General features: G+C 48.7%; 4 protein-coding genes across 19 annotated transcripts in view; 1 reads left to right on the top strand and 3 right to left on the bottom strand.

The window, feature by feature from the left end:
- Positions 1–439: 439 nt before the first annotated feature.
- On the bottom strand, positions 440–8,044 carry LOC122372156 (actin-related protein 2). Of its 8 annotated transcripts, none has more exons than XM_043349078.1 (3): positions 7,923–8,044; positions 2,756–3,604; positions 440–1,582 (listed from the first exon to the last, which is right to left on the bottom strand). In XM_043349078.1, exons 2-3 carry the CDS (start codon positions 3,582–3,584, stop codon positions 1,227–1,229), a joined length of 1,185 nt encoding a protein of 394 aa, XP_043205013.1. In that variant the 5' UTR covers positions 3,585–3,604; positions 7,923–8,044; the 3' UTR covers positions 440–1,226. The 8 variants fall into 8 exon arrangements, with proteins under 8 accessions (XP_043205013.1, XP_043204979.1, XP_043204987.1 ...); XM_043349044.1 differs by lacking the exon at positions 7,923–8,044 and adding an exon at positions 7,731–7,854; XM_043349052.1 differs by lacking the exon at positions 7,923–8,044 and adding an exon at positions 7,496–7,718.
- A 411-nt stretch (positions 8,045–8,455) lies between these two features.
- On the bottom strand, positions 8,456–15,686 carry LOC122372111 (transcription termination factor, mitochondrial-like). 8 transcript variants are annotated; one of them, XM_043349032.1, is made up of 7 exons: positions 15,665–15,686; positions 12,001–12,288; positions 11,516–11,757; positions 10,589–10,770; positions 10,304–10,400; positions 9,874–10,027; positions 8,456–9,214 (listed from the first exon to the last, which is right to left on the bottom strand). In XM_043349032.1, the coding sequence occupies exons 2-7, from the start codon at positions 12,174–12,176 to the stop codon at positions 8,773–8,775; spliced, it is 1,293 nt and encodes a 430-aa protein (XP_043204967.1). In that variant the 5' UTR covers positions 12,177–12,288; positions 15,665–15,686; the 3' UTR covers positions 8,456–8,772. The 8 variants fall into 8 exon arrangements, with proteins under 8 accessions (XP_043204967.1, XP_043204960.1, XP_043204949.1 ...); XM_043349025.1 differs by having other exon boundaries at positions 15,642–15,684; XM_043349014.1 differs by lacking the exon at positions 15,665–15,686 and adding an exon at positions 13,591–14,048.
- Positions 15,687–20,087: 4,401 nt separating this feature from the next.
- The window catches only part of LOC122372090 (alpha/beta hydrolase domain-containing protein 17B-like), a 66,492-nt gene continuing 61,938 nt past the window's right edge, over positions 20,088–24,641 (top strand). The window contains exon 1 of one of the 2 annotated variants that reach the window (XM_043348966.1): positions 20,088–20,157. The gene's annotated coding sequence lies outside the window, so the exon portion shown is untranslated. The remainder of the gene's footprint in view (positions 20,158–24,641) is intronic. The other variant, XM_043348977.1, reaches the window with a different exon arrangement.
- Positions 22,472–24,641, bottom strand: part of LOC122372463 (cubilin-like) — a 48,302-nt gene continuing 46,132 nt past the window's right edge. Inside the window, exons 66-70 of the mRNA XM_043349649.1 lie at positions 24,355–24,514; positions 23,769–23,912; positions 23,307–23,413; positions 22,968–23,079; positions 22,472–22,635 (exon numbers count right to left, since the gene is read on the bottom strand). Coding sequence (XP_043205584.1) covers positions 22,586–22,635; positions 22,968–23,079; positions 23,307–23,413; positions 23,769–23,912; positions 24,355–24,514 — 573 coding nt within the window. The 3' untranslated portion in view covers positions 22,472–22,585. The remainder of the gene's footprint in view (positions 22,636–22,967; positions 23,080–23,306; positions 23,414–23,768; positions 23,913–24,354; positions 24,515–24,641) is intronic.

The raw sequence follows: 24,641 nt of genomic DNA, 5'->3' as shown, positions 1-24,641 counted from the left end.
TTTTAACCGGGCGCCCACCGTCGATATGCCTCGCCGCTAACCGTACTCACCTGTGCTGCAAAAACTCATAATCGCGTCGGTGTGCCTCCACCGAAATGTCAGTTTGAAAACCCGCACAACAATCGGTCCGTGTCCCCACCCAACACCGATAGCCGTAAGGCGATCGCAATTGGCAACACTCTATGACTACGAAAGATTTAGGGCATCTATGAGCCAGGATGCGAATATCTTATCGTAAAGTGCGAACATGAGAACATCTTTTTTCCGGTGTATGTGAGTGACATTGACGAACACAAGCGATGCTTTGATATTCCTTCCGGGATGGCTTCACCTCCAGGGGCCCGGCACCAACGATCAATAAATCCTCCAGAAAACTGGTGACCAAAGCCCACTGCCCACTACGATCATTCCATCCACCAAAACCGTCACACACAGATCGTCTGAAACAACGTGTTTATTATACGAAGCGCGGGCCCGTACTGAGCTGGCCGGCGACTCTCTCCCTCTCGGTAGACTCGGTAAGGAGCAGTAGACTGGGCTGGGCGTCCACAGTGGAATGGAGGCTGCGCCCCGCCCGGCCCGCCACAAGCACAAGCGGAATCAGAGAGCACGCACAGCCCGCCGGGAGGCGGCGCGCCGCAGCTCGGCCGACGCTGATTCAGGCGCACGCGCAGATATCAAAATCACAATAACCTTGGCAGAGCCACCGAAGTCCACTAGCATATTCAACAACGACTGATCGATACAAGCAGACACCGCGGTCGGCGGCAGCGCATATCTGACGCGACCGAGGTCTGTCCTGATTCGCAACGCTGGCGTTCATTTCACGCGCACGATTGATACTATCTCATTTCACCAGGCGACCACGTAATCAAGCTTAAATAGCGTTCGCTCCGGACGAACTTTCACTGTGTTGTGCATTTCACCTGAAGAAGTAAAACTTTGGCCTTCACTCGGCTCCAGCGGTATAAGATTTAGTTGGTTCACACGAATAACAAGCTCCCGCCTCAAAAAGGCATCTCCATTCAAAATTATTCATCCGAAGAAACGGCTGCGGAACGGCAGCAATACACTGCCCAGCCGTCCCGCCCGGAGTGTCGCAGTCTCCCCAGCGCGGTGCTGGCCTCGCTGTGCGGCCGCGGTCGGCTCCGCGCCCGCATCAGCCTCTCCAGATTAATTTGTTCCGTCTGCGCCGAACGATTCTACGGACGTGCGCGGCGCCAGCCTTAGCTGACGCGCATGCCCAGCTTGTCCAGGCAGCGGACGCCCTTCTCGGCGTACTCCTCTCGCGTGATCCAGAAGTTCTCCTTGTCCTTCATCACGTCGGCCAGCACCGAGCCGCCGATAAACACCATGTCCTTGCGGCGCGGCGGGTCCTCGATGCGGATCTTGAACTTGGCCAGCTTCTCGGCGTCGCCACCGAGTACCCGCTCCAGGTAGAGCTGTTTGATCTCGCGTTCGAGCCGCGACGGCAGGCCCGGGTACATGGTGCTGCCGCCCGAGAGCACGATGTGCTTGTACATCTCTGGCCGGATGTCGATGTCGGCAGACTGAATAGTGCTGAACACCAGCTCGGCCATACCTGGCGACATAGAGATCGGTAAATCACCGTCAGACTGGTCACGGAGCGTCGGAGACAGCGGCACAGGTGAGGGTAGAGACAGACAGGCGACAGTTGCAATCTTGCGCACCGTCAGTGAAACAGACCGATACACAGACATGTGACGACAGATGCATAGTCACATACTGACAGATAGATTCACACCCACATACAGACAGCCGACAAACATATCATCCGGTCAAACAGCGTCAGGAAGACACCCACAAAAAGACAAATGTATACAAGCGTCACAGAAGCAGCAACACGTTCAGTCTAAGGGGCGGACAAGATAGGCGTAATTTTGAGAACCATCCGACCAGACATGCATAGAAACCTAGCAGTAAATCTACAGCTAGCCGGCGCCAAAGAAATAAACAGCCCATATTGATCAACGAGGCTGTCGCTGTGCAGTTAGCATGATTGTACAAAATAAAACATAGTTCAGTCTTCACTTTATCACCACGCCTTCATTAGCAAGGGTCCTTGCTAATGAATTGCACCTTGGTGCAAGGTGCTTGCGGGATGAGTGTGCCCGCAAGCACACTCAACATTGTGATATTGTCAGAACCACACAAAAAAACTACATGGTTCCCAAATATTTGGACAACTCTGACATTACCAGAGCATAAAACTGTGGCCGATAGTGGCCGAACTAGCGAACCCACGTATGGGACGGGTGCTTTCATCTTTGCCCTCGTCGTAATCGTCGACAACGATGGAGTCGTAAACCGTTCGGCTCCAACCACAGTCACCTCAATTATCCTGAGCAAATACTGCAATGCTTTTATGGATGTCTTGTTTGCTACAGCTACGCTATGACACCGATAGTATTGAGTCCAACACTTGCGTAGGTACTAAATAAAAGGAATAATCAATGTAAACCACAGGACAATCAGAAAAAGGGCAGGAGTTGGCTTCAAAACAGCACAGACGATCAGCACAAAAAGCATATGTACCGCTATGTACGAACACATCGCTCCACTGTGTTTATAGAACATCTGACACAGTAAGAAAACATCACGAGCACTATTATACCAAACATCACACGAACGATCAGTGAAACAATGAGAGCACGTCATCTGAGGACAGCGGCCTATCGCACCCTGTCGTGCGCTCACTTCCGAACCACACTTCTCCCCTCCCTCATCCACTCACCGTTGCCCTCGACGTTGATGAGGTGCGGCTGGAAGAGCGCCTCGGGCGCCTCAAACCGCTCGCCGCCGACCTTGATGATCCGTCCGTCGGGGAGCGTGTAGGACTCGACCAGCACGGTGGTCTCCAGCGCCAGCCGCTGCTCCTGCTCGATGTTGTAGCCGACGTAACACAGCTTCTCCTTCATCATACGCACCGTCTCGAAGTCGGCCGAGTGGTTGAAGGCGTAGCCGCGCAGCAGCAGCAGTTTGATCATGTAGCGGGTGATGTCGCGGCCGGCGATGTCTAGCCGCCGCGTCAGGTGCGGCAGCGCGAAGCCCTCGTACACGGGACACACGTGTGTCACGCCGTCGCCAGAGTCCACCACCACGCCGGTGAGCAGACCCTGCGCGTACAGCGTCAGCACCGCCTGGATGGCCACGTACGCGCCGGCGAACCCGTACTTCTCGAACATGACCTCGATCATGCGCTCGCGATTGCGCACGGGGTTCATGGGCGGCTCTGTGAGCATCACCTTGCACTCGCGCGGCGCGATGTTCATCTTCTCCGAGCCGAACGTGTAGTCCCACACGTGCAGCATGTCCTCCCAGTTGCGGACAATGCCGTTCTCCATCGGATAGCCGACCTGCAGCATCGAGCGCAGCTTGCTCGCCTCGTCACCCACCATCAGGTCCTTGACCTCGATGCCCTCGACCTTGTTCTCGGCGCGGATAATCGGCCGGCCGACGATCGACGGGAAAATGTGCGCCGGGAAGTTAGCGCCCGCATAGCCGCATTTGACGAACCCGGTGCCATTGTCACACACAATCACCTTACGGCCCTGGCTGTCCATGATGTGGATCTGGCAGCTCACTGTAAATAAGAAAAGCAGACACAGTCAGCAACCAACGCCACAGGGGGCTGGACATGTCACATCACAACTATATTCTTAAGACCTATCAATTTTTTTCTGATATGCCACTATTAGACTTGACTGATGTTTTTGAGATACCATTAATTTTCTAGTAGCAAATGTGCTGAGTTTCATGATTAATGAAAAACTAGATGGCTTTATTTCATAATGCACAATAGTCTTTGTTAGAAATTAGAAAGAATGCATGACTTGGTAAATACATATTCAAATCTACCCTCAGTTTCCTATTTGTAAGAAATACTTAATAGTTAACCCTATTCCTGGCGGGGGGGGGGCCTCAGGAGCCCCCCCCCCTGAGGTTTTTTGGTTATATCTCCCAAACGCGTTGAGCTAGGAAGCTCAAATTTTCTGACTTTTCCTAAAAGGCTTCTACGCAACATGTCTGAAAATTTTGAGTTGATCTGACCTCAGGTCAGGTCACCAGAGGCGGTTTGGTGACGCTACCTCAGAAAAGTTTGCAATCACGCCAGAGCTAGAGTTTTTGACCGATCAATTTCTTCTCTTCAGGGTTTAGTTAGGGTATCAGTATGTGCAATTTGTATATCTCGGAATTTTGATATCGGTGACCTAAGGTCAGGTCAATTTCGCGACCTCCCCATTATAAGTCAATGGGGGAAAAATCAACTCCCTGTTTTTACCACTAAAACGGGTCGGAATGGCCCCATATACCATACATGACTTCATATACGATCAACCTTCACTACCTTGAGGTCTGTTTTGCTGTTGGGCAGCTGTGAGGTCATGTGACGTCATCAAAGGTCACCAAAGGTTTTTGGCCAATAACTCCGTACAGGAACAAGATACAGACGCGTGGATGGTCTCATTGTGTTCAGCTCGTCAAGACGCATCGAATGATATACATGATGACCTCGAGGTCACGTGACCTGAGGTCAACCTTTGACCTTGACCTTTCGAGGTCAACATATATATCATTCGATGCGGATTGACGAGAGGATCACGATGATGCCCTTAGTTTGTTCCTATCTTGACTAATTCGAAAGTTATTCGAGAAAAACTCTCTCCATATCTAGTGCCGCCATTTTGACTTTTTCGACCCCTGTGACGTCATCTTTGACCTGACCTGAAAATGACCTTAGTAAAAATTGTAGATCTTGGCCGTGCGTATCCGATGCCGTTTACCGCTTGTCGCTATCTTGCTTCGTTCTCGAGATCTCAGGGGGGGCCGAATCGGCCCCCCCCGCCAGTTTCTTGTCCCGGCGGAGCCCGCCAGGAATAGGGTTAATGTTTCCTAAAAATCTGACCCTCATCAGATGAATACACCCAGCCTGCAGCCCAGCTCCCCCTTGCACCAGCTTCTCTACTGAGACAGAGTTTAAGGTTAGCCTATGAGGTGCATTAAAGCCAGGGGGGTACGCTCCGGCTGTTTAGCATTACGAAAAATGGTGACAGACGTTTGTGGAGGATTGTCGACGAACTCTTGTTCCGCGAGCAGTACTTACACGCTAGCGGAAAATTCACCAATCAGCGCTCGGCAGTACTCGACGCTGATTGGTCCGACGCTCGTGACGAAATTGCGGGGGACCGCAGTTATTCTCTATGGACCCGAATAGGCTTTTGGATTTCGGAGGAGTTTCTTTAAAATTATATGCTGTTTGGAGCTGTTTTCGAGTTGAAATATATTTCTTATGACTGTTAGCTATATAATGACACCATAAAATCATGATTTTAATAAATATTACCGATGTAATATCGGCCGAAAAGACATGCTGTCATGGCACGGACTGCCCTGCGGCTGATGTGGGGCCCCTAGTGCCAGCGTATGGTAATAATGGGTTGACGAAGGGTTATTGGAGAAACTTAGAGCCCCCATCAGCATTCAGTATAGGGTCATCAGAGGCCGGGAATGTCCATCAGGGGTCTGAGTAGGCCTGTCATAGGGGCATACATGACACATCATGGCCCATGGGTCAATGTAGATCCATTAGGGGCCGTTGAAGGGCCATCATTGTTCAGCGTGGGCTCGCAATTACCTCTGATGGGCATATGCCGTGCCCCGATGGACTAACGCTGGCCCCTGATGAACCATCACCAGCCCCTGATAGGTCTATACAAAGCCCCCTGCTGGGTCCAAATTGGTCACTGATATGCCCAAATGGGCCACTGAGAAACCCGTACAACATCCCCTGACTGCACCTGCTGAACCAATGCTGTCCCCTCATGGGCCCACCACAGCTCTTGAATGACCTTTTCAAGTCCCCTGAAGTGCCTTTATTGGCCTAAATGGCCCCTGATTGACTCATGTGGTCCCTATTGGTCCTATATGGCCCCCATGAGCCCTCAACGTCCCTAGACAGCCTTACGTTATATTCCACTGGGCCCTGTTGGGTCAGCACCGGCCCCTGATAGGCTTGCACTGGACCCACCGGGCCTATACCGACCCATGAAGGACCTATGTCGAGCCCTCATGGACCTCCGATGACCACACGCCGACATGTGTGGCACCATCAGCAGTGGTCCGTCTATCCCATGCACTTACGGTCTTTTTGGCCGATGTGACACCGGTAGTATATAGAAATGTTATGATTAAATGTCGTTATTACACATTCAAAAGTCACAGAAAGAATATCCAAGCTCAAAATGGCCTCAAACCCAACAAAAACTGGTATAAACCCCCTTCAAAAGCCGTAAGTCTATTAAACGCCATAGGGGAATAGCTACAGTCCCCCGCAATTTCGTCACGAGCATCGGGCCAATCAGCGTCGAGTATTGCCGAACGCCGATTGGTCGATTTCCGCTAGCCTGTAAATGCTGCTTGCGGATATAGTTTTGAACAAGTGAGGGTCGCAGCTACTAATTATCGCTTGTCACCACTTTTTCGTCGGGAACGTTCTACCTGGTTTATATAGCCTTGATTAAAGCTATGGCCATGAAGCCCCTAGAAGAATGACTTCTGGTAGAAATGCACAGTACCAATACTCAATTTAAGCAGGTAGCAACAGGCATAAGAACAACTGCTACCTGAAGTCTGAATGGCCCTGATTGTGACAATAAGTTAACTGCACCATCCAAGTGATAGTGCCACCATGGAAGTTGCAGCCAGTGCAAGACATGGCAGCACAGTCAGCCAGCCACTCCACCCAGGGTGACAACTGACAAACCCACATCAACCCACACCAACCCATTTGAAAATCATTGCCAGCCAATACAAAAAAGACCTGAGACTTTCACCATAAAATTTAGATGCCCACACTTCTGATATGAAAAGAAATTCTCAACAGAAGGGCACTTATTTAAACAAAAAAGTGACTTAATGGCAAACCCCTTCAGTCATTCTTACATCATTTTCATGAATTATGGGACGACGGTGAAAACAGGGCGCCTGGGGCGATTTGATCAAGGTTCGTGAAATTTACACGTGACGTTTGGTATGTAGAAGGCCCACGGAGGGGGAGAAGCTCCAAATGTCACGTGACTAATATGCCCTCCGACACCGTTTTCACCGGCGTCCGAATTATGGACACACTTTGATAGGTATCCCAGCATAAATCAGCACAATATCTATCATGTTAGGACAGTACTGCTCCAAGAAAAATATGCACTGCACCCCAGTAAATCTAAATAACAGCACCACACTGGTCGAGTGACCCTGTACCAACAAGACCCGTTGCGAATTGTGATGACCGGCTTGCAACATAGATAGGTAGCCCATCAAACTGCCGAGTGTAGAAGATTTAAATACAAAGAAGAGTTATCCTTTGATATTCTGAGTTTGACAACATAAACTTTACAGTACTTATTATTTTAATTAAATCATAAACAATATTACCTACCTACACAAAAAATGTTATTGCGACAAAAGCCCTACTAACCTTCCTTCTATAATACAAAATTGATGGATATCCTTGCAACATGAAAAAATAATTTGTTGCTACAGGGAACTACTCTGCTTGAAATATTAAAATATATTTTGCTATTTTTTCCTTGATATTATTTTCAGACTCAAACAGCTCCCCACCGGCCAGCCATTCAACATACGGTACCGGCAAATCAGACTGAAAGCATGTTTTATCTATGAAAAGCACATCTATTCGTACAACCACCTACCAATCACGAGCCCATGTGTAAAAGCATGCCAATCACAATCGTGGCATATGAACGCGCGCTGCTGCAAGTATAAATTGTGAACAGATTGAAAGATTGCGGCAAACAATTGCATACGCCCTCGCCATAACTGTCGTCACATGCCACAGTGGTGGGCAATAACGGAGAAAGTACCATAAAATAAGAAGTACATACATATGAACGATATGAATACTTGCGGCCACCCGAAACGATGAAAACTATGCGTTCTGCCTCTGATTCTCGACCAGCATGCTAAATATCTCTGCAGAAGACAGAAGTGTACGCTTCTGAAAGTTGATGTGCGACGAAGCCTGGTAAATCCTTCAAGCTGCGTCCTTCTGTATGGGAAAAGTACCTACCTATGCATATACCTAAACTGTGGGAATAGTAGCACGGTTTACATCGTTTACATAGCCTTGGTAGCGCAGAAGGCAATTTGAGATTGCCTTGCCACTGCTGCCAAGCAGAGAAGGGAGAAGCGGGACTGGGAGTAGTATCATTCCCCAAGATAATGTATGATGCATAAAAGGTCGCAGTCCGCAAGGGTGCGACCTTTCCAGGCTCCTTTATGTCCATGTCTTATGGAAAGCATCACGCTCCCGCTAAGGACGCAGGTGTAGGATTGGTCTGCACAAACTACCAGTCTAAGACTTTGGTTGTTCGTTATACACGCGTCGCAATGATAATCCAGCACCCGACATACGAACGAAGCTCCATACTCGTCTTTTTATCCACATTCGTTAGACCAATTTGACAAAACACACTGACTGATCAGTGATCGAAGTCGGGCACTCGAGTCGAGCCACATTTATAAGCTCTACTCGTACCCACGGTATCTCACGGGCAGCGGCTCCCCTCAGCAAATAATATTCACGCCGACCACAGGCACAGTATCGACAGCGCATCAATCACAGCACTACTCCCAGCGGCGTCACACAGAGGTCACACGGCGTCACACAGGTCACGCGGCATCACACAGAGTTCACACGGCGTCACACAGAGGTCACGCGGCGTCACTCAGAGGTTACGCTGGTGTCCGTGGACTGGCATCCCCCGCGGTCCGTTCGCCCGCCGCACTGGCCGTATCGGGGACCGTTGCCAGGCCTTCTGCCCCCGTGGCCGCCGCCATGTAGCGGTCAAAGTCTTTGGGCGTTTTGCAGAGCACCAAGAGGCTGGCGGGCCGCAGTCCGGCGGCGCGCAGCCGCTCGCACCGCTCGCGGATGCGGCGCGCGCTGTAGCAGAGGATGCGCGGCTGGTCGGCCACCTGCTCGCCGCTGATGCCGTAGGCCAGCAGCACGTCCAGCACCTCCTTCATCTTGATGACGCTGACGCGCAGCGCCGGGGGGTGCCGCTGTCGAAAGGCGGAGACCCGGGCGCGGCCCAGGCCGAGCCGCTCGCTCAGGTAGGTCACCTCGTCCCCGTGTTCAGAGAGGATGGCCAGCCGCAGCTGAAACCGCTCCACGTGCCTGCGGACACACGCACCAGTCAGACGGTAAAACACGGCAATACAGCGGTCACTGAAAACACGTTACAGCACAGGCCAGTCAGTAAAACGCGGTAAAACACAGGTCAGCCGGTAACACACGGTAAAACACAGGCCAGGCAATAACACACAGTAACGCGCCGATCGGCCGGTAACGCACGGTAACACGCCGGTCAGTCGGTAACACACGGCAAAACACCGGTCAGCTGGTAGCACAAGGTAACACACCGGTCAGCAGCTGGTAACACACGGTAACACAACTGCCAGCCAGCGGGGACAGCAACACATTAGGTAGCGACGGCAATAACACATTAGCTACATAACGGTGCTGCATCCGAAAATGGACGGCATCGGCTGCATCCCTGAAAGGTTGGTGACCGGAACTTTATAAGTCGTTAGCAGTGACTGACGTCGTGCCAGGAGACTATGTTAGGGCATTAGGGCTAGAACGTTTAGCAAATGAGCACTTGACCTCGAAGACATGAGCGAGTAAATACGAACAACGAACGGATTTTTCTACTCGCTCAGCATCATTGTAATCTATATGTAATACGCATTTAATCTTCTCATGTATCCCCAGTAAGTGAACGATACCCTGCCCCCTCGCGCGCACAACTCGTACACCAGCGCTGCCGCACTCACTCCTGTAGGGTGTGCTCTGCGCAGCGCAGCATCCACGGCCTCAGCGGTCGCAGCTGGACCCGGTGCACCCACTCCAGCCGCTCGCGCATCACCGACACGTTGTGGTTGTAGATGTACGGGTCGTCCAGGATGGCGTCCCGGGGGATGCCGCCGTCTACGGATTGGGGTCAAGGGTGTCGTTAGACCGGGCGGAGTGAATGAAACATTAAGCTGGGGAACTTTGTGTACATGGGGACGAGCAATGCGAATGATGACCGACTTAAAATCATTTGTGTGCGGACGATACGTTAAAATCAATTAAAATGCATACAAAGCATAAAAGTGAGATGGATGCCTGGCCTTATTATCGATGCATGACACATCACTAGACGCTGAAGGAAAATCTGGCCATTTATGAAGAAGTTTCAGGCGTTGATTGTTTCACACATACCGATCATCAGTCGGGTGATCTCCGTGATGCGACTGCCGGGGAACGTCAGAATGGACGGATTCCTTCTGACGGCCGCACACAACGTCTCCAGGCCAGTCTGCAAGCAGCAGCACACACACACATTTCAAACCGAATAGAAACAAGTCAACAATACTGACAGACTCTGGCGAGCTAAAACAGTACTGGAACAGGTCGTTTGTGTCGTGACAAATTACCACACCGGCCACAAAGAGGAACGTGTCCCCCGACCCGCTCCGATCCCGGGCGCCTGCCGTCGTTTCTGACCTGCAGCTGGTCGGCCAAGTAGTGCAGCCGGCTGCGGTGACCCGGGAAGGCGAGCTGCCCGTCCCGGCCGGCAGCGCGGACGGCCGCGCGCAGCTGGTCGGCACGCAGCAGCAGCAGGGGAAACACCTCACCGACGGGGGCTGGCAGCCGCCGCAGGGACGACAGCTGCTCCGACAGCCGCGCTGCGCAAAACAGAGGAAAAGGATGGGTGAGGGTGTTTCAGTATACAGAGGAACACAGTACACAGTAGATGAAAAATGCAGTCACCGCGGTAAATTGACACGATGGCAACACTGACATGCATTTATTAAAACGTTTTCGGAAAAAAATGCGATAGCATTGACGGTTGTAGATGGAAGCATCGGAACCAGAACCATGGAGCCTACGGTTAGCATCGGAAAAAAACGATAGCAGTACATTTGTGTCATGTTAATGATCGATTTCTTTCCCATTTTGTTTACGGCACTGACGGTTGTTGCCCACCGTAGGCTAGGCGTTTGACAAGGTCAGGTGTGACGACGACAAAATTAGGGTTTCGAAATGCTTTCCATTGTTTTTTTTTTTGCGATGTTGCTTACGAGTTGTTTTATTACGAGTTTGTTTGCGAGTTACGAGCCATTTGTGTTAAAAACGACTTCAGAAAAATATAATTTGGAGACTGATCACCTAAAAACCCTTCTTCATAAGTGACCTTTTGAAAGGTAACTTATGAAGACCTTTCAAACCTCACTTGACTTTTGGCATAACATAGCCCAGAAACCGAGTTAGAAGCGGGCGTAAAGCGCCCCTTCCTTCGCCTTTTACGGGAACGCCGCCAGGGAGAGGTCCAGCCATGGGTAGCATTTTCCCGACTTTTCGTAAGGGAATGGGAAAATAGCTGCTTTAGTTTATATTAGCAGACATACTACACATACTATAGAAGCTGACCCTTTTTAATGTTGAGCAGCGCCGGATGTCGTTTGATGGCCGGCGGCGCCACTCCCTCGGCCTGCAGCGCGCGGAGCACGTGCAGCGCGTTAGCGGCGCGCGCCACGTCCAGTCGCGCGCCGGTGCGCCGCCAGAACTGGCGCAGCTCGCGGTCCGTGCCGAACTGGAGGAGGGCGCGCAGCTCGCCGGCCGTGGGCCCGTCCACGGTCGCCACGGAGCTGCGCTGCTGCTGACCGCGCCCACTGGCACACAGAAAATGGCAAGACATTGGAGTAGCTGTCACACAGTGGGCCTGGATGAGGCAAAGAAAGGCATTGATTGCATAGTGCATATAAAAGCACAGCGCTTTTAGACTTCAGTGAGAAACACAACTTGGGTTCCCAGAAGACAGCAAAAACAAGGTGCACTTAGCAATTAGCATTGCTACACACAGAGAGTAACTGATAGAAGGTTTCCCAGATTTGATGAGATAACTTAAAACTTACAATGTAATATGCCTTGATGATGTGAGAGTGAGTTGCTGCAGACATTTGCTCAATGCCACATGATTCTGCTGGGGATGCTTTGACAGTATCCCCAGCGGTGAGCACCAGCGTATGGCAGACACAATGTGCCTTGCTAGTAACAAACCACTGGCTCCCACAGTTCTCACACCTGCCATCTTTCAGACAGATTCAAGACAGAAACATTCAAATGATATCACATGCCACAATGGCCCAGCAAGGGAATGCTGATATTGATATCAGTCAGCTTTACTCATGTGTTCTCCAGTCCTGAAATGAAAATGCCCAATTAGCAACAAAACATAAGTGAAAATAATTAAACTTTAGGTTTCCTCTTGTAGAACACTGCCATACCAGTAAACAATCTAACATAGTTACCTACCCAATAAGCATGATTTGATAACACAGTTTACTAAAAACAAAAACAGACTATGGCAGAAAGCATTTTATGCGTGCATTCAGCATCCGGATAATCAGGAATCATTTTCCAGGATCACCAGGATCATTTGGTGTTTTGAGCTGACACAGTGTACAACAGACACGAGAATGAGTAAGGTTAAGGTTGATGAGCTAGCTTAGACTTGGTCTATTTGGTGCTCAGCTCATGTCCGGTAGGATGGTACATGGAAGGATCGACAGAAGACATATATAGGATAGGATTGATGACTAGGAATGGTGGGTGGTAGCGCCTATATCTCTTAAGTCTGTTCTTGAAGGTATTTGTAGAAGGAGCAGAAACGACATGATCATGGAGCTCATTCCAGGGGGTGATGAACCTGTTCAAGAAAAAACTTGGCTCTTGCTCTGAAGTGATGGGCTGCTCTCTTCTTCTCAAGCTTCAAGTATTGTCCCCTGGTGCTTGAGTTGTCTTGAAGCTTCAAGTATTGTTTCCTGGTGCTTGTGTTGTCTTGAAGCTTGAACAGCTTGGCAGGGTCAATTTCTAGCTTGCTGGTAAGAATCTTGTATGTTTTTTCAGGTCACCATGAGCAGCCCTGTCCTTTTTCCTTAGTCTGTCCTCATAGGATAGATTTCTGATTTCTCGAATGAATTTGGTTGCTCTCCTCTTAACCTTCTCAAACTTAAGCATATCCTGGGCCATATGGGGTCCCACTGTTGGCAAACAGTAGTCCATATGTGGTCGAACGTAGGTAGAATAGAGCCTTGAAGTTTTCAGTAGAGTTGAAGAGCCATTAGTTAGGCAAAAGCAATCTTAAAATGTGAATGTTGTATCAATGGTCCCCGCTATCCCAAATTATTGCTGGTGAATGGTGATCCCTTATAACTATCCCTCATTTTCCCAATGCCGAACGCATGCTAAATGTGGCCTCGTTTCAATACCTAATAACTATCATGACCACTGGGAGGAGACTGCCAGTTAAAGTGGACTCGAAAGTTGAAACTCATCAAGTTTCATTTGCAAAAGTGGTTCACTAATATACCCATGTTTTTAGTTTACATTCATTGAGATGAAATTAACCAATTTGAAATGCAAAGCAAAACCTGAACCTGTGTTCCTAGGCATATGCCCAGTGGATTTCGGCCATATCATAAAAAAATGTCTGGCAACGTTACCATTGAAGACTCTTTATGATTCGTTGAAGTTGAAGCGTTGAAGCGTTGAAACACGTTGAAGTTGAAGCAGTCATCTATATTGAATTACCATGTACCCAGTACCCAAGGCTACATAAACACATACAAACCTATAGGTATCAATATCAGGGGCGTCGACACCGTTCCGACTTTTCCGACTAGTCGGACCACTTTTTCGACTAGGCGGTGCCCTGCTGTGGCTGGCGGGGGCCCCTGCTGCAGACCGCGGGGGCCCTACTGCGGCTCGGGGGGCCCTGCTAGAGACCGCGGGGGCCCTGCTGCGCCTCGACACCTGGGGGCCCCACCGGTAGGGGCCCCCCGAGAAAAAGTCGGACCAGTTTTCCTTACGCGTCGACGCCCCTGATCAATATAGCCTTCACCTTGCAACCCATACACAGTTCCAGGGGGGTACGCTCCGGCTGTTTAGCATTACGAAAAATGGTGACAGACGTTTGTGGAGGATTGTCGACGAACTCTTGTTCCGCGAGCAGTACTTACACGCTAGCGGAAAATTCACCAATCAGCGCTCGGCCGTACTCGACGCTGATTGGTCCGACGCTCGTGACGAAATTGTGGGGGACCGCAGTTATTCTCTATGGACCCGAATAGGCTTTTGGATTTCGGAGGGGGTTCTTTAAAATTATATGCTGTTTGGAGCTGTTTTCGAGTTGAAATATATTTCTTATGACTGTTAGCTATATAATGACACCATAAAATCATGATTTTAATAAATATTACCGATGTAATATCGGCCGAAAAGACATGCTGTCATGGCACGGACTGCCCTGCGGCTGATGTGGGGCCCCTAGTGCCAGCGTATGGTAATAATGGGTTGACGAAGGGTTATTGGAGAAACTTAGAGCCCCATCAGCATTCAGTATAGGGTCATTAGACGCCGGGAATGTCCATCAGGGGTCTGAGTAGGCCTGTCATAGGGGCATATATGACACATTATGGCCCATGGGTCAATGTAGATTCATTAGGGGCCGTTGAAGGGCCATCATTGTTCAGCGTGGGCTCGCAATTACCTCTGATGGGCATATGCCGTGCCCCGATGGACTATAACGCTGGCCCCTGATGAACCATCACCAGCCCCTGATGGGTCTACAAAGCCCCCTGCTGGGTCCAAATTGGTCACTGATATGCCCAAATGGGCCACTGAGAAACCCGTACAACATCCCCTGACTGCACCTGCTGGACCAGTGCCGTCCCCTCATGGGCCCACCGCAGCTCTTGAATGACCTTTTCAAGTCCCCTGAAGTGCCTTTATTGGCCTAAATGGCCCCTGATTGACTTTTGTAGTCCCTATTGGTCCTATATGGTCCCCATGAGCCCTCAACGTCCCTAGACAGCCTTACATTATATGCCACTGGGCCCTGTTGGGTCAGCACCGGCCCCTGATAGGCTTGCACTGGACCCACCGGGCCTATACCGACCCATGAAGGGCCTATGTCGAGCCCTCATGGACCTCCGATGACCACACGCCGGCATGTGTGGCCCCATCAGCAGTGGTCCGTCTATGCCATGTACTTACGGTCTTTTTGGCCGATGTGACACCGGTAGTAAATAGAAATGTTATGATTAAATGTCATTATTACACAGTCAAAAGTCACAGAAAGAATATCCAAGCTCAAAAATGGCCTCAAAACCAACAAAAACTGGTATAAATCACCTTCAAAAGCCGTAAGCCTATTAAACGCCATAGGGGAATAGCTACAGTCCCCCGCAATTTCGTCACGAGCATCGGGCCAATCAGCGTCGAGTATTGCCGAACGCCGATTGGTCGATTTCCGCTAGCCTGTAAATGCTGCTTGCGGATATAGTTTTGAACAAGTGAGGGTCGCGGCTACTAATTATCGCTTGTCACCACTTTTTCGTCGGGAACGTTCTACCTGGTTTATATAGCCTTGCACAGTTCTCAGTGTGTTCTCTATATACACTAAATTAGTGTTCAGCATTTGGTGCCCGTAAACCTTTTTTAGAAAGTTTGCATGATTCCACGAATTGTTTACACAATATATGTTTCTGCGAACCAAATAAGCAAGGCCTAAGGCACTGTTGAACACACTACCACCCGCCAGATATGAGCGACCTGCGGTAGTTTTGTCTAAAAAAATCCTTCAATTTGCTATGTAACGGAAGTTAGCCCACATTCAGCCCACATTCGGCCCAGCCCAGATTCGGGCTGCCAAATCTAGGGAAAAATCTAAAAATCTAGGGAAAAATCTAAAAACCGTTTAACGCCTAAACGGCTGAGCGAAACTGAAAAATAAGACCACCATTAGAAAGATCTCTTCACCCCGGACCTAATGATATGGTTAAATACCGGATCAATGTAACCAAAAGCATGATTTAACCAGGATGAAAATTTTCGGTCAATGGGACGGCCCCTACGATTTTCTTCAAAATCGGCATGGTGATACACCAGGCCCAGATGACCAATCTGGCTGAAGAAACCCCTATGGGCATTGAAATCTATGGGGTAAAAACGCCCTTGGAAAGTTTTACCCACGCATTTCTGGCAAGACTATCGCACGCATCCCCCAATATGGGTATCATATGAAAGCCCATGAAAACCCAAACAAAATGGTGGGGTAAAATTTACCCATTACCCCATCCAGGGTAAAGTTTACCCAAGATGGAAATTTTCGGTCAATGGGGCGGCCCCTACGATTTTCTTCAAAATCGGCATGGTGATACTACAGGCCCAGATGACCAATCTGGCTGAAGAAACCCCTATGGGCATTGAGATCTATGGGGTAAAAACGCCCTTGGAAAGTTTTACCCACGCATTTCTGGCAAGACTATCGCACGCATCCCCCCAATATGGGTATCATATGAAAGCCCATGAAAACCCAAACAAAATGGTGGGGTAAAATTTACCCATTACCCCATCCAGGGTAAAGTTTACCCAAGATGAAAATTTTCGGTCAATGGGGCGGCCCCTACGATTTTCTTCAAAATCGGCATGATGATACTACAGGCCCAGGTGACCAATCTGGCTGAAGAAACCCCTATGGGCATTGAAATCTGTGGGGTAAAAACGCCCTTGGAAAGTTTTACCCACGCATTTCTGGCAAGACTATCGCACGCATCCCCCCAATATGGGTATCATATGAAAGCCCATGAAAACCCAAACAAAATGGTGGGGTAAATTTTACCCATTACCCCATCCAGGGTAAAGTTTACCGAAGATGGAAATTTTCGGTCAATGGGGCGGCCCCTACGATTTTCTTCAAAATCGGCATGGTGATACTACAGGCCCAGATGACCAATCTGGCTGAAGAAACCCCTATGGGCATTGAGATATATGGGGTAAAAACGCCCTTGGAAAGTTTTACCCACGCATTTCTGGCAAGACTATCGCACGCATCCCCCCAATATGGGTATCATATGAAAGCAAATGAAAACCCAAACAAAATGGTGAGGTAAAATTTACCCATTACCCCATCCAGGGTAAAGTTTACCCAAGATGGAAATTTTCGGTCAATGGGGCGGCCCCTACGATTTTCTTCAAAATCGGCATGGTGATACTACAGGCCCAGATGACCAATCTGGCTGAAGAAACCCCTATGGGCATTGAGATCTATGGGGTAAAAACGCCCTTGGAAAGTTTTACCCACGCATTTCTGGCAAGACTATCGCACGCATCCCCCCAATATGGGTATCATATGAAAGCCCATGAAAACCCAAACAAAATGGTGGGGTAAAATTTACCCATTACCCCATCCAGGGTAAAGTTTACCCAAGATGGAAATTTTCGGTCAATGGGGCGGCCCCTACGATTTTCTTCAAAATCGGCATGGTGATACTACAGGTCCAGATGACCAATCTGGCTGAAGAAACCCCTATGGGCATTGAGATCTATGGGGTAAAAACGCCCTTGGAAAGTTTTACCCACGCATTTCTGGCAAGACTATCGCACGCATCCCCCCAATATGGGTATCATATGAAAGCCCATGAAAACCCAAACAAAATGGTGGGGTAAAATTTACCTATTACCCCATCCAGGATAAAGTTAACCCAAGATGAAAATTTTCGGTCAATGGGGCGGCCCCTACGATTTTCTTCAAAATCGGCATGGTGATACTACAGGCCCAGATGACCAATCTGACTGAAGAAACCTCTATGGGCATTGAAATCTATGGGGTAAAAACGCCCTTGGAAAGTTTTACCCACGCATTTCTGGCAAGACTATCGCACGCATCCCCCAATATGGGTATCATATGAAAGCCCATGAAAACCCAAAGAAAATGGTGGGGTAAAACTTACCCATTACCCCATCCAGGGTAAAGTTTACCCAAGATGAAAATTTTCGGTCAATTGGGCGGCCCCTACGATTTTCTTCAAAATCGGCATGGTGATACTACAGGCCCGGATGACCAATCTGGCTGAAGAAACCCCTATGGGCATTGAAATCTATGGGGTAAAAACGCCCTTGGAAAGTGTTACCCACGCATTTCTGGCAAGACTATCGCACGCATCCCCCCAATATGGGTATCATATGAAAGCCCATGAAAACCCAAACAAAACGGTGGGGTAAAATTTACCCATTACCCCACCCAGGGTAAATTTTAACCCTTCTGATTGCATTAGGACCCACTGATCGCTTGACAGGGACTACAGCCTAAAGAAAGGCACTCTGAGTACACGGGAGGGCCCTCTGAACGCATGAAAGGGTCTTTCTTCTTTCCTTTCCAAGGGCGTTTTTACCCCATAGATTTCAATGCCCATAGGGGTTTCTTCAGCCAGATTGGTCATCTGGGCCTGTAGTACCACCATGCCGATTTTGAAGAAAATCGTAGGGGCCGCCCCATTGACCGAAAATTTTCATCTTAGGTAAACTTTACCCTGGATGGGGTAATGGGTAAATTTTACCCCACCATTTTCTTTGGGTTTTCATGCGCTTTCATATGATACCCATATTGGGGGGATGCGTGCGATAGTCTTGCCAGAAATGCGTGGGTAAAACTTTCCAAGGGCGTTTTTACCCCATAGATTTCAATGCCCATAGGGTTGGTTATTTCTCCCAAACATAGCCAGATTGGTCATCTGGGCCTGTATTATCACCATGCCGATTTTGAAGAAAATCGTAGGGGCCGCCCCATTGACCGAAAATTTTCATCTTGGGTAAACTTTACCCTGGATGGGGTAATGGGTAAATTTCACCCCACCATTTTGTTTGGGTTTTCATGGGCTTTCATATGATACCCATATTGGGGGGATGCGTGCGATAGTCTTGCCAGAAATGCGTGGGTAAAACTTTCCAAGGGCGTTTTTACCCCATAGATTTCAATGCCCATAGGGGTTTCTTCAGCCAGATTGGTCATCTGGGCCTGTATTATCACCATGCCGATTTTGAAGAAAATCGTAGGGGCCGCCCCATTGACCGAAAATTTTCATCTTGGGTAAACTTTACCCTGGATGGGGTAATGGGTAAATCTTACCCCACCATTTTGTTTGGGTTTTCATGGGCTTTCATATGATACCCATATTGGGGGGATGCGTGCGATAGTCCTGCCAGAAATGCGTGGGTAAAACTTTCCAAGGGCGTTTTTACCCCAAAGATTTCAATGCCCATAGGGGTTTCTTCAGCCAGATTGGTCATCTGGGCCTGTAGTATCACCATGCCGATTCTGAAGAAAATCGTAGGGGCCGCCCCATTGACCGAAAATTTTCATCTTGGGTAAACTTTACCCTGGATGGGGTAATGGGTAAATTTTACCCCACCATTTTGTTTGGGTTTTCATGGGCTTTCATATGATACCCATATTGGGGGGATGCGTGCGATAGTCTTGCCAGAAATGCGTGGGTAAAACTTTCCAAGGGCGTTTTTACCCCATAGATTTCAATGCCCATAGGGGTTTCTTCAGCCAGATTGGTCATCTGGGCCTGTAGTATCACCATGCCGATTTTGAAGAAAATCGTAGGGGCCGCCCCATTGACCGAAAATTTTCATCTTGGGTAAACTTTACCCTGGATGGGGTAATGGGTAAATTTTACCCCACCATTTTGTTTGGGTTTTCATGGGCTTACATATGATACCCATATTTGGGGGGTGCGTGCAATACACTTGCCAGAAATGCGTGGGTAAAACTTTCCAAGGGCGTTTTTACCCCATAGATTTCAATGCCCATAGGGGTTTCTTCAGCCAGATTGATCATCTGGGCCTGTAGTATCACCATGCCGATTTTGAAGAAAATCGTAGGGGCCGCCCCATTGACCGAAAATTTTCATCCTGGTTAAATCATGCTTTTGGTTAAATTGATCCGGTATTTAACCATATCATTAGGTCCGGGGTGAAGAGATCTTTCAAATGGTGGTCTTATTTTTCAGTTTCGTCCAGCCGTTTAGGCGTAAAACGGTTTTTAGATTTTTCCCTAGATTTTTAGATTTTCCCTAGATTTGGCAGCCCCAATCTGGGCTGGGCCGAATGTGGGCTGAATGTGGGCTAACTTCCGTTACATTTGTCTCGACTGGTCTCACCGTATCAGACCCGACTGCATTCGGATTTAGACGCCAGTCTGGTTTCAGCTTTCACGACATCAAGTAAGTTCAGACGGGGATACGCGGGAGCGGGACGGCCGGACGGGACTGGACGGGGAAGTTCGTGGCGTGCGATTGGGGGGGGGGGGGGGGGTTAAAACCAGTGAGGCTCCCTCTCGTTTAATATCTTCAAAACCAACTGAGCCTTACGTTAGCGAGGTGTACCAGTGATACCCGTTACCTATTATACTGTATGTCCATTGTCCGGGCCTCGTATCCCATTCCTCTCCCTTCCTACTGACTCTCCCCTCGCTACTCGGCGCTCCTGAGTCCTTGTCCTGACTACTCTCTTTATCTTCTCGACCTTTTCTTGTTCTCGTGACCCTCCTCACTCCTGCCACTCTCCCGAGTCCCCGACGCTCTCATTACTCAACAGCTCTACGTTACCTACTCTGCTTTACCGGGCTCAATCATTCAGGTTCATCTGAGATTTGCAGTCTTGATCTGACGAGTGCCGACCCGCCGTTGGCCTGGAGCCTTAAAGGAAATAGTTCACTTTCACGAAATTATTTTTTTTGCAACGGATTTATGATTTTTTATGTTCAAAATAATCAACAAAGAAAATAAAACCTTCTTATAACAAAATATTATTTTCTATATTTTGATATAGGAAGAACTTTTCAGTTTCTGTAAGGCACACGCGATCCAGTATGAAAAGAGCATGGGTCCCGAAAATTCTTCAGAAACAGAGAAATTATCGCAGCCACCGGCATTTGGGCGATCTGCTCGATCTGATAATGTTCCCCTGAATATCCTAATTGATCAGTACGAGAATTTTTCTAGAGTTCTCGTAGATAATTGCTCTAGTTTCTGAAGAATTTTCGGGACCCATGCTCTTTTCATACTGGATGGAAATATATGCAAGGCACACATCCTCAACGCAAGACACCTTTTTCGGGACGAGAAATAGAATATCTTTGCCTAGGGTGATCGTTGGGCTGTAAAAGCTCCTGATTTATGCTCGTCTCAGCCCAAGCTACGGAACTGCTATTCCAGTTCAAAACCCATGTTAAAAAGTGAACTATTTCCTTTAACTAGGAGCCTGGAGCACTAGGAGCCACTGTTCCCGTGACGGGTTCCAGCTCCAGAGCTTTTGGCAAGGCGCAGGGTAGGGGCGGGCTTCTCCAGCTTGTGTCGCCCTTCGATTTGGATTGGTGCTGCCCGTTATAATGTGCGGCTATACTTCGTTGTCACTCATGTAGTATGGCTATGCGATTGTTGTTAGCTGAAATTTCTTATGCATTTGTCACTTTGAAGTTATTGCACCGCCCTACAAATATGGCTTATTGCCCCGCAATAAGTTGCCACCTTAGACCTCTTGCAACGTGTGGCTCACCCCTCAGGTATTTCAGCGGCCCAGGTCAGGATGGTCAGGTATGACTCCTCAGGTCTGGCTGCAGCCCCTCAAATAGCTGCCTCGATTGGGTCCACCTACAGTATAGGTAAGTGGACCCATATGTATCTTATTTTGGGGTTTCTAAGTTGCATAGGAGTTAACCGTCAGACGCGATGTACTTACCGACCCCCCCCCCCCCCCGGTCACGTCATGGAAAAGGACCTGGCCGGGTGGTCATTGTGAGTGATCAAGACTCAAGTGAGGGTTTCTCAACGACCCGATGTTCCTACCGGCCCACGGATCTGATGTTGAAAGCACATGTGAGCATGAACATCGAATATATGCTCATCCGTGCAGATTGCGTACCTACCTAATCATATGAACTCGGGTGGGCTGGATTAGATTTATGTTGAGCTGAGCAAAGACGCATCCAGTTGATCGTACATTGGACCAATTTATTTCACTGACGAGCTCAAAAGTTATTTGCCCAAGGGATTGAAAATCGAAATTGTGTGTGATTAGTGATTGGTCATGTCGGTGATTTTGCAGTTGCACACCGGATGTTGGGTTCGCTCCGTCGCCGAATGTTGGTGGCATTTAATTTTATACCGGATGCTATTTGGTGCCGTTCTGATGTAGGTACAGCCCACCGCTAAAGTAATGTGTGGTTTTACCAATCTCAACGGATGGCTTTGACCGACGATTTTTAAATGCGGACTGATTGAAAAGAAGACGTCAATAGATAAAGTTGTAGCTGCAAGGGTGAAGATACATGTAAGCTACATTTTAAGTCTCGTTGCAGTCTGGCTAATCGTTCCTTGGCTTCAGAAGCAGAACATACCCATGACTGAAACCACACATTACTTCTGCTGTGGACTGTACGTAGGTACTTGCCTCCCCTCCTGCGAGCATCGAATATCGTCTGCGCATGATATTTCGATTCAAATGGTTTGTCCGAATCGGCCGTAAACAACAAGTCAATTCAGACTATGACAAGCGTATATTGGCATTACATAACATCGGAACAAATGTGTTAAGCGTGGTGGCGGAACAGATGCATGATTTCATCCCCAAGCCATGCTGTTGTCCGTGCAGTTAGGTTGGTCGGTCTCTCGCATGGAGAACGGTGTTCCCTTGTGAGGTCTCTGAAAAGGAAGATAAACGGTCATGAGTAAACATTTTAAACGTTTTTTAAACGACGGTCGCAGTATGGAAGATGGTTCGCCCCGACGATCTGGCTCAATATTTTGGATTATGCGTTCGCAGACGTGAGACATGAATTCATTTCAGATGAATAGCGGTAGATGGTGTGTCAAAATTCACAATGCTTTATAGCACAGGCAAGATTGCTAGATAGCACAGGGAAGACAGCAAGATTGCTGCCAAGGGTTGTTTGGACTTCTAAAAACATTTTCCGGTAACATAAACAACCCTACGGAGGCGAAGATCATAAACGAATGGCTCAGTCTATACTCACGCTGGACGGCCCGCAGGTACATGAGCCAGCCGTTGCCGGTGGTGGAAGTGTCCGTGTGGTACTGGAGCAGAATCTTGCTGGTTGTCGTCACTCGATTGGCCATTCGGCCGGACTGAAATAGATCGGGCTTTGTCAGACGAGCGGGTCGGAAATGCATTCGGAGATAGGTCTCAGTGAGAGAAACACAAAGACAGGCTTCCTCCCGCCGCTTCTGAATGTCGTTTGTTTTTGTAACTGTCTATCTGCCTGTCAGTCTGTCCGCCAGTCCGTCCCTTCCATCCGTCTCCCTCCATCTGGCTCTCCCCATCCTTCCTCGATAGTGCGCGCGTGTCACCTCACCTCTCCGCACATGGTGGTCATCAGGGTGCGCGTGCCACTATCGGAGACAGAGTACATGGCCAGGTAGGTACTGTTGCAGCCGCCCAGCGATGACGAAAAGTCTACCCCTGTGAGAGAAGAAGGCACAGGTTGTCAAAGATGTGTGAAGCTACATGTGCGTCCGATTGGATGGACAGATACAAGCTCGGGCCGAGCTATACATTAGCGGGAGGATATAAAGCAGCATGCGTAGCGCCTCTGGCTCGACATGATATAATAAGACGTGTTCTTTTGATTGTTATTTCCGTTGAGTTTCTATAATGGGGTTGACGTAGCGTAATTACGACATTTTCTCGACAACCTTGCAGTTCTGAAGCCAAAACCTATTGGTTTTGTTAAAACGTACAGATTCAACAAGAGCCTGTTTGGTCACATATGTTTTGCGTTAGTTCCATCAGCCTGCGTCTGCATTCACAAGCATACCGTTGGCGAATGAGATGCCGATCTTGTACGGGCTGGGCACTGAGAAGGTCCACTCGCAGACACTATCACGAGAGTAGTTGCCCGGGTAGCCGGGACTGAACAGATGCACGTGCATTCCATGGTAGGTGCCTCCGCAGTGAGCCCCTGTAGGACGAAAGGCTGATATTGATGCGTGCTCTAGATAATACCACTCTTCTCCATGAAACCTAGATGTGTCGCATTACGCATACCTACATACGATTAGCAACAAACGGAGAAGTTCTGTCATTAACGTTTGCAAGAGGAAGTGGAGATGATTTCAGAATAAATAGGTGGACAGAAGTTCAAAGGACGTATTTTATCCATTCAAGTATAAACATTGATTGTAACTTTGGAGGCCTGACATGGCCTAGGTTATATCGTCTTGGTATAAGCTTTTTCGTTGCAAAAACAGTCATTCAATTACGGCAGACGTTTAAATAAGTGGCAGACATTTATGTACCAAAGTTCATCTTTTAATATCATACCTATTGTAATACCGATGGTAATTGACTGTAATTCAATCGGCACTCCAAGTACACAATCACAGGTTGACAGTTCGGCGTACCGACTTCCGAAATGAAGTAATTAGCGAGCAGCCGGTAGGTTTCGGCGGCCTCGACCCGCAGTGTCAGGTGGTTTCCGGTGGAGATGACGCCCATCTTCTGGTAGATGTTGCCGCACTCCTCCGCCAGCAGAGGGGAGCTGCTGGAGCTGCCGTCCAAAAACTGAAATCACACGGTCCATGTATGGCTTTAGCAACTTTTCATTTACATTTGGGACAAAATAAATCATGCCAGTTGGTCTCTTGTGACCGTCCGAGTCGATACTTCTGCGCAACTGTTTAGCCCTTCA

The sequence above is a fragment of the Amphibalanus amphitrite genome, unplaced genomic scaffold, assembly GCF_019059575.1.
Source record: "Amphibalanus amphitrite isolate SeventyFive unplaced genomic scaffold, NRLGWU_Aamphi_draft 000036F_arrow, whole genome shotgun sequence".
In the NCBI taxonomy this organism is placed as follows: domain Eukaryota; kingdom Metazoa; phylum Arthropoda; class Thecostraca; order Balanomorpha; family Balanidae; genus Amphibalanus; species Amphibalanus amphitrite.
Note: the sequence above shows the minus strand (reverse complement) of the source record. Positions and strands in the feature narration are given on the sequence as shown.

Excerpts from the sequence above, each read along its gene's own strand:
- LOC122372156 (XM_043349044.1), bottom strand. The coding sequence starts at position 7,842 with ATGCAATTGTTTGCCGCAATCTTTCAATCTGTTCACAATTTATACTTG. Across the intron at positions 3,605-7,730 it reads TACACATGGGCTCGTGATTG|TGAGCTGCCAGATCCACATC; the intron begins GTAGGTGGTTGT and ends TCTTATTTACAG. Across the intron at positions 1,583-2,755 it reads CATCAACGTCGAGGGCAACG|GTATGGCCGAGCTGGTGTTC; the intron begins GTGAGTGGATGA and ends CTATGTCGCCAG.
- LOC122372111 (XM_043349032.1), bottom strand. The coding sequence starts at position 12,176 with ATGGCAGGTGTGAGAACTGTGGGAGCCAGTGGTTTGTTACTAGCAAGG. Across the intron at positions 10,771-11,515 it reads GCTGCTCAACATTAAAAAGG|CGCGGCTGTCGGAGCAGCTG; the intron begins GTCAGCTTCTAT and ends TGTTTTGCGCAG. Across the intron at positions 10,401-10,588 it reads ACTTGGCCGACCAGCTGCAG|ACTGGCCTGGAGACGTTGTG; the intron begins GTCAGAAACGAC and ends TGCTGCTTGCAG.